Consider the following 16,826-nt stretch of genomic DNA (forward strand, 5'->3'; position numbering starts at 1 on the left):
CGTCAGAATATTTATACAGAAGTGAAGTTTGGGCGAACACAGCCGCGCACATACAGACACAGCGGTAAGCAGCTGTAGCTTCATTTAGGCTTATTCAAACTTTCAGGCACTATGGAGGTGTCCGGGGTGGCTCTGCGTGTCCTGTCCGTGTTTGTCGCTCTGTTCTCGGACAGGTTCGTGGCGCTGGCTGGCTTCTCTCAGTCGTTGGACAGCGACTTCACGTTCACTCTCCCCCCCGGTCGGAAGGAGTGTTTCTACCAGACTATGAGGAAAGATGCCTCCCTGGAGATTGAATATCAGGTCAGATATAGCTGCATGAAATTATAACTTTAGAAAAACAAAATGTAAACGTGTTGTCTGAATGTCAAATTAATGATATCACCTCTGGAGGGCTGTCAAAATGTTAAATACTTTCTATTCAACAAGAAATATGCCAATAATTGGTTCCCACATGACTTATCTGTGGTATCAAAACAGGTAATGACAATGTTGTTATATTGAAGTTTAATGTTCTGATATTGTCAACACCCTGACACCTGACACACGTGTTCATTTAGTCTTCTGTTATTTTCTTCTATTCTTCATCTTGAATGAAAAGGAGCAGAACAATGAAGAATCTTGTAATCCATCCCTCCTGACAAAGCACAGAGGCTAGTTATATACAATAAAATAGAGACCATAAAATGATTTACTTGTCACAACAAAAACTAAAAGAACATATTTCCTCCACACCCTGGCTTTAATTATTTGATGAAATATAATGTTTGATTTAGATTCATTAATTTCTCTGTTAAGATTGTTCCATAAACGGATTCCTGTGACAGTAAAGTTTATTTTTCAGATTGTTTGCAAAGTATTTTTGGAGCTTTTAACGTACTTTGCAGAATACTGTTAACTACTAAGTAATGACATGTCAACATACTTCAACACAGTAGGTCAGATATGGATAAGGATCAATCAATCATTGAGTCATATGAAATTGTTTTAGATATTTTCACTTTAAAGTAATTTACATGTGATTTCCAGTTCAGATTTTCATCAACCATGACACCTCAAAACACAGTTCCATCAATTTCTACCTTCTAAAAAAATCTAAGAGTCAGTCCTTTTTCCTCCTTTACTATATATATATATATATATGTTGTTTTTTTGGTTAGTGTCAACATAGTGGTTCTCATTCCCTTAGTTGTTAACCACTCTGATACACTGCCATGTTAAACAAATCATGTGTTGTGTAAGAGAGGCAGCAGGTTGGGTCACTTAAACCTCCATATTCATATTGTTCGGAACCAGTTATTCAGGATATTATTCCACTCGCAGCTCTAAATGAACCCCTGAGATGGATTTTCTAGTGTGTCAAGATGTTATTCGACTACAGGGAGGTGGCCGTGGGTTGTGAGAGACATTCTAAGCATGTTACACATCTGTAGTGTCTCCCATGGAGGACAGGCCAGTGGAGACCATGAGAGGAAAAACTAGCATTCCTCAAATTTTTGTGTTTAAAAATAAATCAAGTGCTGCTTCAATCTATGGAGAAAATATCCATCCAAACTAACTCACAGAAATGTGATCACGTCTGTTATTTTACTCCTTGTTTTGTCCTCACCTGTCTGCAGGTATTAGATGGTGCAGGTCTTGACGTAGACTTCACTATCTCCTCTCCCTCTGGCCACGTGCTGTACAGCGACTACCGCAAGTCAGACGGCGTGCACACGTAAGTTACACGCATGATTCAGGAGATGGACTTAAATGACAGACCAAGGTTTTTAAAACTTTCAATACCTTTTATATCCCCTTCCATGTCACGTTGTAAAATGTACACTGCACGACTGACGATGCACAATTGGCCTGAGATTAAGCCTGATTTAGAAATCTGTGGTTTGACTCTAAAGTCGGGTCTAAATCTGCCTGATATCCTACAGTGTACGCCTGGATTAAATTTCACAAATATGCAAATGTATTTGAGCAATTAAGACAGTGTTCAAGTGTTTTCTTGAATGATTTGATAAAGAAAAAACAAGGAATTTCCCAGGACGTGTATTTTTGTTGCTATGGTATTGAAACAGGTGTTGATATAACTCGATTTGGGTTAGAGTATTGTAGTTTAGAATCCAGTCTTTATAACAACCCTATTACCAAGTTGATCTCTCACTTCCTGTTCTTCCCTCCAGGGTTGAAACGGAGGACGGAGACTACATGTTCTGCTTCGACAACTCGTTCAGCTCCGTCTCTGAGAAGCTCATCTTCTTCGAGCTGATCCTGGACAACATGGACACAGACGAAGACCCCGACGACTGGAAGGAGTACGTCCACGGGACAGATATACTGGACATGAAGCTGGAGGACATCATGGTGAGTGCAACATGCTGTACACTCCACATTTGATTTACATTATGATTGTTTGTGTCAGTCATCAGTCAGAAGCACAAACTGAATCAAAGTGTTTTAGTTTGATCCTCCGTGGTAGTTTCAGACTTTGTCCCACTCTCGTCGTCTGCCGCTGTGACTGTTGTCACTGTGCCACCACTGCTCATAGAGAGTCATGAGGGGCAGAGTGACCCAACAAGCTGCCAACAGAATAACACACAATCCACCACATAAAGCCTACCTCCACAGTGGGGGAAGAAGAGAAGAAGAGCTGGCACTGTGTAGATATATTTGTTGTTCTGCTGAGAACAACAAGGTTAAGTTTTTGGGATGATCACAAATCGTTGGCAGAGATGTTACCCACATCTGTTTTACCTCACTGTGGATGTTTCGGTTTAGAAAAATCCCTGCTAAATATAAAAAAAACAGTAGATCAGAATCGTCCTTAACTGGTTGATTTGACCTGTTTGTTGTTTACGATTAGCAATCGTAATCGCAAGTTCCAATAACTAATCGACAAACACTTTTCATTTCCTGAGAGTTTTTTCAAAAACAAGAGCATCCCTCAGATTTCCCTTTGGAAAAGCTTAAGGGTCTGTGTCTACTAACCTCACTTTAGGGCGCTTCTCACCGGGGCTCTTTGTTGCTGGTTTACGAATTAACCTCCACTTCCCTCGGAGTGACCGTTAGGGATGTTTGAATAGCTCTGTGTGCCTCATATTTTCCTTTAATTCAATGAAGTATCACAAAAAAAGAGGAAAACAATGTAAATGAATGATGTCCTGGCATTAGTATCAGATCTATGTTTGAGTCCGATTAGTTTCTCCTCCATGTTGTTGTTGACAAAGCTGATATCAAAAGTCCCGCCCCTTCTTGATTTTGATTGGTTGTTAAGGGAGAAGTGTTGTTGAAGAGTGTGGTGCTAAAGAACTTTTTATCAACTGAAAGCGTTGTGAGTGCAGCGACAAAAAAAAACCCAACAGAAATAATTTGATTTACTTTTGAACAACTGCACCTTCAAAGCTACGACGGTTGTCACACCATTCCAGACATTAAAACTATGATATTATTCCAGTAAAAATCAAATAATGGGAGCGCTCATAGCCTAGCGGTTACGTTGCCCGCCCCGTGTACAGAGGCTATAGTCCTCGTTGCAGTGGTCATGTCGATTCCGACCTCTGCCCTTTGCTGCATGTCGTCCCTCGCCCTCTCCTCCCAACATTTTCTGTCTCTCTTCAGCTGTCCTATCTAATTAAGACAAAAGGCCCAAAAAATAGCTTAAAAAAACAAAACATCAAATCAAACAATACCTGTTTGTATACCACGTCAACAAAAATGAAATTCCTAGGCACCCATTATTGAGTAATTTATCGTTTTTTATTTCCCAAAATTTCGGAAAAACTCCTTCACACATTGGCAACATATATGTGCAACTTAAACATCTCTCTCTCTCAAGATAGCTTTTGGTTAAAAATATGAAAGACATTTTATAAAAGCATTGATTCTTTTTAGCACTGTTTTCACTCATTAACACAACAACGATAGTATCATTTTAAAACATGTGGTATGGGAAGATTGACAACCTTAAAGCTTTCCTCGGTCATTTTCGAAAACTAGCATGATTTTGAAAGTTGCATTCCCTCAGTGCTCCGTGGTCTACACCTACCCCCTCCGCTCTGTGCCCCCTCAAAAGCCACGCCACCTCAGCTCATCACTTGCATTGTGTAGAAACTACGTCACTGATGATGGATTTTCTTTGTTCCTTTTTCAGAGCACATGAGTTAATCATTTCTATCAGGACCTGAAGATAATTTCAACCAAAATCTTAAAAAGTGTATCTCGAGAAGATTACCAACCCTGCCTTTAATAGCCACAATATCTGATTCATGGTAGTATGAATGCATGGCAGTAGTAATGACAGCAAACAAACAAATCTCCCATAGTCTTTAACACAGCTGTGATCGTCTGAAAATGATCAGTAATGGTCAAATGAAGCTGATATTTTAAGGAACACAAAGCGAGACAGCCATGAAACTGAGACTCTGAAACTCAGGGAGAGGTTGTGAAAGCACTGTGAGCTGTTTTTAATCTCCAGCTCAGTCTCACATGAGGCTGGACGGTTTCAGACGTTGGCCCGAGGTCGGTAACGCTCTGCTGGAGAACCAAACTTCTCCCCGGCTGTGAGTTACTACAACACGGGCAAATGGAAAAACTCTGATGTATTCAAAGTCACAAGGAGGCTGTCACAGGAATAGAGCATGTCGTGAACTGTCACCTATTATCCGAGGGCAGCCAATTGTTTCAGCTGATCCACAGCAGCCTGCACCACTCCTCACCAAGTGACCTGATCTGTGTCAGAAGTCACACAGGCTTCATTTCAAAGACAGGAAATTAAAGTTCCAGCTGTGAAGGAAGTAGTATTGTCATAAAGGAAGGAACACATCTGGTGGAGTGACAAGAGGCAAAAGACCTCTAAACAGACTGCACACACTGTTACTTAAAGAAAGAATATGTTATATATATATATATTCTTCTTTTCTTTAGTCCCTCAATTAAACAACTTTTATACACGAGGGGAGGAGTCAGCCGGCCGTCCCGTCCATGTAAACACAATGTAGATACGGCTCGGAAAACATCACAGACAGTGGGACTCAGGTGTCACACTCATTGTAGACAGTCATGACTCACAGAGTGATTTTCAGAGGATATTCTTGATTTCTGCTACATTTAAGTGTGAAAAATCACATATTCTTCCTTTATCATAATCCCCAATTCCTCTGCATGGGTTACAATGTCACCTGCATCATTCTGGTCATCCAGCTCTTCAGAACTTTTCTTTCATGAGACAAACTCTGGAGGAGGCTGAAACATGTACACTAAAAACTCTAGAGTCATGGACTCTGCTGCAGCTTCAGACAAATCAGGGAAATCTGTTTAGACCGGCAGATTTTTAATTAAGATATGGATATTTGGAACCAACGATTGAATATTTCTATCACACGATTCAGGGTGACTATATATCACAGTAATGGTATTTTGTCTCATCCCATGTTATCATGATATCAAGGTATCAGAATCAGAAATACTTTATTAATCCCAGGGGGAAATTCATTTGCTGCAGTTGCTCTTAAACACAAAATATCAGTATTTAAAATGGAATCAATATCTAAGGGCGCTGCTCGTGTAGCGAGCAGCAGGTGATTGTTTCTTCATAAGTTTTAAGACATTTCTCTTCTGGTGACCCTGATGACGATTTTTATTTTTGGTTTTAATGATGTTTTATATCATCTTGATGCCAGGTTGTCACCTGATGTCTGCCTGTATTTATATCATTAATGTTTGATGTTCATTTTCAAGTCTGGGTCTATGTGCTTGTGTTTTCTGTATGTTGTCTGTTTTTACCTGGCTGCAAAATACATTTTCCCTCGAGGAGGGTTAAGTTGAAGCCTAGCAATTTGTTGTACAGAGGCAATAGTCCTTAACGCAGACAGGTTTGACCCCCTCTTTGAATTCTGCTGCATGTCATTCCCCATTCTCTCCCCCAAGTTCTCCACTGTCTCCATTATCCTGTACTATAGATGAAGGAAAAAAACCACAAAATAATCTTAAAACAATGTAATACATTATCTTTTTTAAACTGTTAATTATGTGAAAAAGGAAACCTTATCAAACTATGTTTAAATCTGATCAAATTGAAGTTTTCTGGAATTAAATATTAGCTTTTACCAATTGTTCTAACTTTGCTGATATCACCAAAAACATCTCAGCTCCATCCAGAGGACTGAAACCCTGCATCACAATAACAGCCTCATCAACGGTTTTGAATGTAGTTGTGAGGTCTTCTTACTGCTGTCTGTTTCCTCAGTCTGACTTGGTGTCTCCTCTCTGCAGGACGCCATTAACAATGTGAAGGCGCGTTTAGGGAAGAGCGTGCAGATCCAGACGGTGCTGCGGGCTTTCGAGGCTCGCGACAGAAACCTGCAGGAGAGTAACTTCGACAGGGTGAACTTCTGGTCGGTGGTAAATATGGTCGCCATGATGTTGGTGTCGGCGGTTCAGATCTACCTGGTCCGCTCGCTCTTTGAAGACAAGAGGAAAGTCCGCACATAACACCACCCGACACGGAGGGACAGAGAGAGAGACTAACTCACCTGCACACAGGAACCTTTGGGGAAGTTTTTCTGCATTTCTCATTTCTCCTGACTTTTAATTCAGGAAGTCATCTACACACACACACACACACACACACACACACACACACACACACACACACACACACACACACACACACACACACACACACACACACACACACACTTAAACTGACATCTGGAGTCCACACTGTTGTTGCTCTGATCTTCAGCACACTGGAGTCAAAGGGACACTGTGATCAGTCTGTGATCAGGAACAGAAACTTATAACTACTTTACAAACTCTGTCTCTTTGTCTCTCCTTCCTTCCTGTTTTTATAGCCTTACTTGAGCTGCTGTAATTCTTCCCAGAAAGTGACAAAACGAGCACGTTTATGATGCAACTATTTTTCTATTGGAGTCTAAAGTTAAGCATTCAGCTGCCAAAATGTCCTTTTTTCTAGGACATGTTTTATTTGAACTAGATGAAGAAACGATCCGCTGTCTGAAGAATGGATTTCTGCCAAACAGGAGTGGTGAACAAGTTTGTGTAGGTGTCTTTGTACTAAGCCTTTTTTTGTTTTTTGTCTGTCAGGGGCCTTTTGAATATTTCTCCTGTTGCCATCTTGTGATGTTTGTCAATAGTACAGTTTTTCAGGTACAGACACTAACATCAAAATGACTCGAGTAAATCTACGGGTCAAATACCATCATTTTCTGCTCTGACAAAATTCAAATGTTTCTTCCTCTACAAAGTGTCCAATTGTAGTCAATGCGAGTCAATAGAAGCGTTAAGTGTTTTCCTGCCATACACCTTTCATGTTAAGATGATTTAAAAAAGGTGAGATTGCAACATAAAGTGGCTTCATGTTAAGAATCAGGTTTTCTACATAACTCTTAAGAGGAAACAGAGCGTTATGAGAGGCCTCGAGACAAGCTGCTGCTAAGTTAGCTTAGCTTGATGAAGTTTCTCAGCTGAATAGTTTAAAGTGAACCGTACCAGGCCATGCAACAGGTAGAGACCGGTTTTCAAAGTCTCAATACTTTGATTCTGTTCTGTTCCGTACCACGTTTTTTTTTTTTACAAACCAATCTGTTGTTTTGATTATTAATAGAATCAAAAAGTACCAAAGTTTTAAAAAATCTTCAGATGTTTAGTCATGTTTTTAGCCATAAGCTGCCGTGAGGGAAAAAGAGGGAGAGCAGCATCCAAATTGCACAATTAAGATGGCATGTTAGCATGCAATTAAGACAGTGTGCAGGAGTTTGCCAGCAGTCTTTGGTAATTCAACCAAGAAATTAAGCACATTTGGTTGTCTAGGACTTCTATTTTTGTTGCCGAGGTAGTGATGTTAGATTTTTACTAGAATCATATTGAGGTTTAATCATTTGGAGTTTTGACAGCCCTGTAGTAATCATGTCCCGTCTGTACAGAGTTAGTAAAGTAGTTGTTAGATAATAACATATTTCTTTACAAAGCTAGAATTGCAGAGGTGCTTGAGATCTGCAAATATTTAAGTCTAGGTATCAGAATCTGTACCAGGAAGGATAAAAATCGTCCCACAACATCTCTGGAAGAGTCAGACTTTTTTCAGGTAATTAGGTTCAGCTGAGATGGCTAAAGATGCTGCTAACAATGCTAACACTGCTCCTTGGCACTTAAAGTAGTAGAAGAAGAAACTGCTGCCCTCCTCTCCTGGTGGCCCAAATGCCACCTAGCCATGCCTCACGCCTGCTGGGTGAGGGTCAGAGGGTTGGATGGTGGAGGGGGGGGGGTGTCCTCTTACAGCCACCTACTGTGTGAAGATGTTCAGCTGCACGTCTCTCTGGTGACAGGAGTCTATTTCTATCCTCCTGACACCTGCAAGGTCATTACCAATACTGCACTGCACTCTTTCTTTTTGTTAATTCTGCTTTATTTGTTAATTGTTTTTTTTATTTTCAAACTAACATGATCATTGCACTGCCTCTGACGCCACAGAACAACATGTTTTCATTTTCTCGGAGCATCATTTAAAGTATTTTTACGAGGGTTTTCTACATTCTGTCCCGTTGTGTGCGTGAAGTCATTTTGTTGTATTCAGACTCTACAGCGGCCTGGCTTCATGTTTCTTTATTAATCCTGAGCACAGATGAACCGGATGGAGGCTCCATGTTTACATCTTCAGAGTTTTCCCTGCACTGTAAAACAAAGATACAGCAAGTCTAATCAATATGAAGATTATGGAGGCCCTAAAGGGACAAGGTCTACAAAATAAAAAAAAAACAAGTTAAAAAAATAAACGCATCCTGTGTACAAGAGGACATTTCTTGTGCTCTTGAGAAAGTTTTACATGCTCTCAAAATCATTTTCTAATACTCACAAGTTGTTTTTCTTGAACACTGAAGTGTTCTTGACCAAGTGCCATGAGAGTTTCAACATGTGCAAGTACACGTTTTATGTGTTCACAGTGTTTTTTCATGCACTTCATCAGAACATTTCTTGTGCTCTTGGTAAAGTTGTTTTGCCCTTGACAAAGTTTTAAATGCTCATGAGGTTTTTACAAGTTTTTCATTTGCACAAGAACGTTTTACGTGTGCACCAGAAAGTCTTTACTGCGCATGAGAACGTTTTTCGTGTCTGAGACGGTTTTACATGTGTAACAGAGAAGTTTTTCGAGCACATGAGAAAGTATTGCATGAGCACCTTAAAGTCTCTGAGATACCTCTGGCTCACAGAGATGGGATAAGACCATTCAACTCACCTCATGATATAGAATGGCAGAAACTTTCTGATGCACAGGCAAAACTTTCTCATGGTTACTAGAAAACTTTCATTTTTTCCAGCCCATGTCCCTGCAGGGTCTCCGTAGGATACAACAGCTTAATGTTGGACGTGCTATAAAACCAAACTTTACGCAGTCTGTCTAAAAAATGTCATTTTTGTGTGTTTTTTGTTCCCTGCAGTTACAATCAGGATATATTTTTTAAAGTATTTCTAAGTTACTGAGAAGGAATTAGTTTCTGATTTAACAGCCGCAGTTTTACAAATCCTTTCTCCTCTCGTGAAGCAGCATTGAGGACACAGGGAGTGTGACCTGTATAAGATATTTATATGTCTAATGTCCTGTAGTTATGAATGTGTATAAATTAAACATTTCCTTACCTCTGTGTTGTGTTGTGTTCTTAATGAGCTCATAGAAATCTGATTTATATCTGTTGTACATGGACACAGCTCGTGAATAGTTACCTGGATGAAAACAGCGCCTCCTTCAGGTGTCTTCATGACTGAGCTGCTGCTTTCTTCTGGACCTGCTGCTGCACAGGACGGATGATGAGACACTCTTTCAGAGAAGCCAAGACTCCGGATGAATACACACACTGTGCAGCGAAGCTGAAAGGACAGAGAGGATGAAGTTCTCATCTTCACTCATCCTCACAGAGTGAAACTTTGATTTAGGATACTTACGGGAGGATCGGACTCTGTGACAAGGATCCACGAGGACGTGATGCTGCCTGCTGCTGGAGAAAAAGATGATTATGTTAGAGCAGAATGACAACAAATGTGTGAATTTTTGGAGTTTTATTTTATCCTCCTGACACCTGCAGAGTTAGAATCTTTTATCTGATTTTGTCCTGTGAACGTGCAGTTACACAAGTTTTAATATGCAAATAACAAGGAATCTGGTGTGTCGACATTTTTCTATTTTTTTTTTTTACATATTCTGTCTGCAGCATGCTTTGAGCTCCTTGTCTTACACAGATCCTATAGCAAGGACCATATAAAATAACATTCAATTAAATCATCCCTTTTCTCTTTTATTAGTTTGGTGTGCTTTTGTAGATCTTAAAGAGGAAACATTGTTACCCTCAGTCTGTTTCATTACTAGATAAACACTCTTCACAGAAATTTTAATTGCACACAAAAAATATATGAAAACAACAAGAGAGGTTACAAAAACAAAACAGGGAAGAGGTCAAGCAGAAGCTTATTGTGTGGTGGCCCTGAAGGCCAACTGCTAAAACAAACAAAAATATTTGACAAAGAAAACAAAAATGTAATGAAATGAAATGCAAAAACATTAATGACACAAAAGCATTTTGTGAAACAACATAAACAACATCTTGAAACATAAGTCATTTCCTGAAATGCTTAAGTCACATCATTCAACTAAAAAAAACATTTAACTTACTGCAAAAACCTTCTGACGTTTGACTGTTGCTAAGGACTTGGGTTTTGGCGAATAAGAAGCAAATAGTGTGGTCCTACCCTTTCCATTTTCTGAACTGTTTTTTGCAGCATGTGAAATGTTTTTGCATTTATCTTTTTCATCCTCTTATTAAAAACAAAAATATCTACTTTATCTCTGCTCTATCTTGTTAATCTGGAAAAATAGATTTTATTTTTTTATAAAATTGTTCTTGTTCAACATTTTAGGATGGAAATCATATTTTGTTTGGTGTTGCAGAGTTTACCATCGTGCTCTGTGAGTCCTTTGTCCCTGAGGTGCAGCTCACAGGTTTGCTCCTCACAAAACTCACAGCATACCGCTGTCTGTGCTTTGGGATGCTGCTGAGTGACAGAGAAAAGATTACACTGCCCGAAAGGACTCAAGATTTCAACATCATGATAACAGGTTCATTTAAGAAGACTTTGTTACCTGTTTGCTGGAATGTAAGGTTGTGCATTTGTAGGTATTAAGAAGGGGCCACAAATGTTCAACACAGACACCTGTTAAAGAAGGAGACATCAGGTCAAGTCACATATCAAACATTTTTGCAATATCCTTTTGATGCATGATTAACAGATATACCCTATACTTCAGACGTGTTCCAGTTGCTTGAGTAGGACTCCTCTTTTTGTATAAATGTATAAATAAGCTACTGATAAACCAAGGTTATGATCAGTATGAATTTGACAGACAGGTGCTGATGTCCACCAGAGGGGGCGCTGTGAGCTCTGTAACAAAGGGCTTTACTTCCGGGCTAAAACATGTTGAGATTGTAGTAGTATCGGAGCTGATCTCAATACAAGTTCAGGTAGGTTAATACATTTTCGAGGTAGTTTAACAGGCTTCAAACGTGTTGCCAATCATGGAGACACGTTTAACTCACATATGACTTTTTATCGCTGTGTCAAAGACACATGAATCATGAGTACTAGCTTCTCCGTTAAGCTGTCAAAACAGTCCTCCGGTTGATCTGGTTACGGCACACTGACACCGTCACAATGATAAAATACGGATCATTTTTTACTCTTGTCAGATCAGCCGATGGATATTTAATTCAATGATGAACATGCCTTGTCGGAAAGGGTTAGCAGATTAGCCTCCAAAGTACGATGTTTGGGTGAAATTACAGGTGTTCAGTGTTGCGGTTCAAAATGTGACCGTGTTATTTGGTGACTGTCAGCCGAGTGCATCTGCTGTCGGTGTTTACAGATGTTGAGAACGAAAAGTGTTGTAAACAAATATCTATTTGTTTCTTTTTTTTTGTCACCAAAAGGTCAAAAATACTCATCAGATATGTTTTTAATTTGAAACTAAACAGAGAGGTATTCGTTTCTGACACCAGACGTCACCACTCTTTGAACACACACACACACACACACACACACGCACACACGCACACACGCACGCACACACGCTGTATTAATGTGACCTGTTAGGGGGAAAAACTGTTCATATGATATTTTTCTGTAGAGAAATAAATCTCAGAAACAGGTCAACACAGCCTGGATCTTAATTCTTGTTGTTTTTGCCTGTAACTTTGAGCTGCTGATGAGTTAACATCTTGTGTGTTCAGGGTGATGGGGCCGGATGGGGCCCCTGGTCCAGCGGTGCCCTGGAGGAAGGTCCTCTGGGAGCGTCAGCAGTTCCCTGATAACTACGTAGACCGGCGTTTCCTGGAGGAGTTACGGAGGAACGAGGGGCTCAGACATTACAGATACTGGGCTGTGGTGAAGGAGGCGGGCTTTGTGGGACAGCAGCTGTCCTGTGTCGCCATTTTTATCTCCCTGTGGCTTTACATGGAGCAGGTACGCTTCAGAAGTGCTCCTCATAGGTCAAACACTTTTCCAGTTCTGGGCAAAAATGTGACCACAATGGTTGTTTTTCTGAATTGATTGATATAAATATTATCACAATGTATTGCTTAATAATACTGTAAGTTTTCAGAGTATCCTGAAAATGTTCACTTAAACATTATCAGAATAATTTTTTTGGTGAGGATATTTGAAACTGGTAAACACACTGAATGTTCAGGAGAGGCTGGAAGCTGAGCTGCTTGTTCTTTAATGAAGGATTTCTTAAGAATCAAAGTAAAAAATTAAATTCACAGCACCCTGTCGTAGTTGTTGGCTAAGCTGACAACATACTGTGAACATCATGTTTTGATTTCTTTACAGTATTTTCGTGATCCCTGGAGGATTACAGGAGTTCAATTTCACAGTTGAGATTCCCATCGGCACAATTTTTTTGAATAAGTCTTTCACTCCCGTGAACCTGCAGCTCACTCAGCTCACAGATCTGCTCATCGTTCTTCGTATTGGCCTTTCTCTGTGCCCCTGATAAACTCAAATCTCTGCTCTCCTCTCAGGGTCTGCTGTCTCCTGAGACTCTCCTGTGGAGCAGCCTACTATGCGCTCTGCTCGGTTATGGACTCTACCAGTCCCTGACGGTTCAGGTCGAGTCAGGCTGTGAGACTCGGACTCGTCTGGCTGACCTGCAGAGCGCCGCCATCTTTCTCTCCTTCACGTTTGGTTTCTCTCCAATTCTAAAGACGCTCACAGAGTCGGTGAGCACCGACACCGTGTACGCCATGTCCGCTGTGATGCTGCTCGCACACCTGGTGTCCTTCCCCTATGCTCACCCCTCCCCTCCTGGCAGCCTGTCCCTGAACGCAGCCCTGTTCGCCTCAGTGTGTTTGGCGTCCAGGTTACCTGGAGCTCTGCACACCTTTGCCATGCTGAGCTGTGCCCTCGAGGTGTTTGCCCTGTGGCCCTGCCTGCTGCAGAGGCTCCGGGAGAACAAACCCACACACTTCACAGCGCTCTGTGTGGGAGTGTGTGTTGGAGGAGTGGGGGGTCTGGGGTCTCAGTCACCAGGAGGCGCCGTTCTCTTAGCCCTGGCTTTAGGGAGTGTGACTCTGCTGTGCCCCCTCCTGTTAGTGCGTCTGCAGAGACACAAAGACAACATCCAGGGACCGTGGGACGAGGCGGAGATCCACGAGGACCTGAACTTGTTGCACTGACCCACACAGTCAGAGACACAAAGGGTTAAACTAAAGGACTAACTATGAACTCATTCACCGTCATCATGTTAATTCACAGTTTCATCATGTGAACACTCCTCATTATATTCAAGCAGAGATCATGAAGAAGTTTTTAATGTTCATCTCTGAAGTGTTGATGATTTTATTTCCCCACATGAAATACTGACTGAGGCAGACAAAATAACTTTGATACTTTTTGATATCACATGTTCTGAAACAATACAGTCTCTGTTAGTTAATGGTAGATCGTATCAAAAGGCACCAAAGCTTGATTAAAAAAAGCCCCAGGTCTTCAGTCAGATTTAAGAAAAAGCTCCCGCACACTGTCTGAATTGTACAAATGCGTCGTCTGTGTATTTGAGACAGTGTGCAGGATCTCAGCTGATTTTTATGCTAATTAAATACAATACATTTTTTAACATTGGGTGTCTAGGACTTCTATTTTTGTTGCTGTGGTATCAAAGAGGTATTGATATAATTTGATTGTTACTAGATTTGTATCACAGATTTAAAATCTGTTACTCTAAACACCGAACACTTTGTTATTCTGCGCCAGGTTCATATCAGCAATGTTTAACTGATCTACTGTCGTGTGTGTAAATGAATATATTTTTAAAGGGTTTTGAAATTATATAACATGTTCTCTTATAAGGGTTTTCAATACTCAGTTATGTTTAAATACCACAAGTTGATAAAGTCTCTGTCAGTTTTATTTTAATGATAAATATTATCAAAAAGTACAGAAACTTAAAAAACCATGTTTCATCAGACAGCTGTGTCAGAGAGGAATGAAAAATCGTCCTAAAAATCTCAAAGTCTCAACTTTTGATATTTAAAAACAACAAGATATTACCCAATATTGGGTGCTACAGAATTCATATTTTTATTTTTGTGGTATTGAACCCGGTATCGATATCATTTGATGTTTTTGCTTGTATTAAAAAATGTTGGTGGTCATGATAACCAACCGATATTTATTAAAGGTTTTGAATAAAAAGTTGAATAACTAGCAGAAGCTCATTTTAAACTGGGTCCCAGTTTGATACACTAATAAAGAAATCAAAGCTTCATGATGCTTTATTTTTATTTTAGACCGTCAGATCGAGTTCACTTGAACATTTTTACGTTGTGTTTTTTTTTATGGAGGGAAAGCATATTATTGATGTAATTGACTTTTTTAATATGAGTGTATGTTTGCTGCTAGTTTCTCATGATGACTCAGATAAACCAGTATAAACCATAGACTGTAAATATTGAGGTTTAAACCAGTATAAACCATAGACTGTAAATATTAAGGTATAAGGCTGATCAGGACAGACTGTAACCTCGGAGGCGTCACATTAAACCGACTGCCAGAGACGTGAAGGCTTTGAGTCTTTATTCTGAGAATCAGGAAACCTTTAACGATCAACAGGGTTGTCCATGTTTTTTTCTGACTTTTGCTATCCGGCCCCAAACTTTGGATCAATTAATTCTTTAACTCTGGTCCGTTATGTCTATCACTTTTTGAATCTCTAATAAATATATATTTGTAAGAGAAGTGTGAGTAAAAGTTATTTGAAATGTTATTATTTGAAATGTTTTGAAGCCACTTTTTAATTCCACATTGTTCACATAAAAAATAATACATAGTAAACGGTTAAGTACCTTTCCAGCCAAGAATGATACACATTATGAACATAAAATCAATGTAATAAATATAAATTACATGTACATATAATATAGAAGAGTAGTGGAATGTTTAGAAACTTTTCCAGCCATGAGATCTACATATTATATATATATAATATATATATATCATTATATATATATCAGATACATTCAAAGTACAGAAGAACCTCTCAAGAGCTAAATAAAGTTAAACAAAATTAAAATGTAAAAATATCTAAAATAAGGGAAAAAAACATTTTATATTATCCATTATAAGCTTAAAATAAATGATTTACAGTTCTTATTATAATTATTATCTTTTTTTATAAGCTTTATGAACAAGGACGCAGAATGGCCAGTGGTATGTTTGTTACGTTACACAAATATATTTAGTGCAGTAGCCTATATGTCCAGGCTTTTTATAGCTTTTTAGTTATCAGATTGATACATTTGTTTTATATATTGTTGAACATTTTTGAGAACGGAAACACAAACAATTATTACTGAAAATGAATAAGTGAATATAGGTTTAACCAATAAAACAAATTACAAAAAACGTTTTTCTTTGGTTTCTGCAGAAACATAAAACCACTTTGTTTTAACTTATAGACCACAGCCTGATCAGTGACGTCACACAGGTTGTGTCAGCTGGTTGGAAACACCTGGTGAGATGTCTTACAGGTTTCAAACTTCAGCCCGCAGGGGGCATCTTTAAAATGTGTGTAACCGTTGTAGCGTTCAAACTTTTGTTTTGATATAAAATCATTAACTCTCGGTACATCGGCTTTTCTCCTGTTTGCTTTCCTTTTAACATAATTTAAAAACAAAATATATAAAATAACAAAACACTTGAGTAACACTCCGCCCTGTGAACACTTTGTTCCGTGAATAAGAAATCAAATATGTGATGATTCACCGGCAGACTGTGTGTGTCTGCAGTGTGTGTGTTGGTCGCTAGGTGGCGTACCTTCACTTCTCCTCTCGGCTTCTTGCTCAGCGGGGTTAAAGCTGGTTTTGTCTGCTGCTTGGAGAGCTGGAGAGGCGCCATCTCTCAGAGAGTAGCCCGACTCTAACACGGTTCAGTCGGGCTGAGGCTGAACGGCTCCCCGCTGCTCGGAGGACCGGAGGATGTTAAGACACGGGGAGGTGTGACGTGAACCCGACGTCACGCTGTACGTCTGGGATCGTTTTAGTAGCCTAATTAGTATTACTATTATTATTATTTTTATTAAAAATTATCTTGTTTTTATTGTTATGCGGTTTTGATATAAATTAGAAGTTCATTGCTCATTTTCGAGTTTTAAATTTCATATTTTTATAATAAGAACATTAACAAGTCTCTTTATTCACAAAGGGAACCTTTTCGTATGTTCACAGTTTTAATCCACAACAAAGTGTAGACAAACTTTCAAAGTGGATTGATAAATA

At 39.5% G+C, this 16,826-nt stretch overlaps 2 protein-coding genes across 2 annotated transcripts; both read left to right on the plus strand.

The window, feature by feature from the left end:
• Positions 1–9,647, plus strand: tmed5 (transmembrane p24 trafficking protein 5). The gene is made up of 4 exons (XM_061032027.1): positions 1–300; positions 1,617–1,714; positions 2,172–2,352; positions 6,259–9,647. The coding sequence occupies exons 1-4, from the start codon at positions 112–114 to the stop codon at positions 6,475–6,477; spliced, it is 687 nt and encodes a 228-aa protein (XP_060888010.1). The 5' UTR covers positions 1–111; the 3' UTR covers positions 6,478–9,647.
• A 1,784-nt stretch (positions 9,648–11,431) lies between these two features.
• On the plus strand, positions 11,432–14,816 carry pigc (phosphatidylinositol glycan anchor biosynthesis, class C). The gene is made up of 3 exons (XM_061032038.1): positions 11,432–11,516; positions 12,282–12,513; positions 13,074–14,816. The coding sequence occupies exons 2-3, from the start codon at positions 12,286–12,288 to the stop codon at positions 13,725–13,727; spliced, it is 882 nt and encodes a 293-aa protein (XP_060888021.1). The 5' UTR covers positions 11,432–11,516; positions 12,282–12,285; the 3' UTR covers positions 13,728–14,816.
• The last annotated feature ends 2,010 nt before the right edge of the window (positions 14,817–16,826 follow it).

Source organism: Labrus mixtus, chromosome 3, assembly GCF_963584025.1.
Source record: "Labrus mixtus chromosome 3, fLabMix1.1, whole genome shotgun sequence".
Lineage (NCBI taxonomy): Eukaryota > Metazoa > Chordata > Actinopteri > Labriformes > Labridae > Labrus > Labrus mixtus.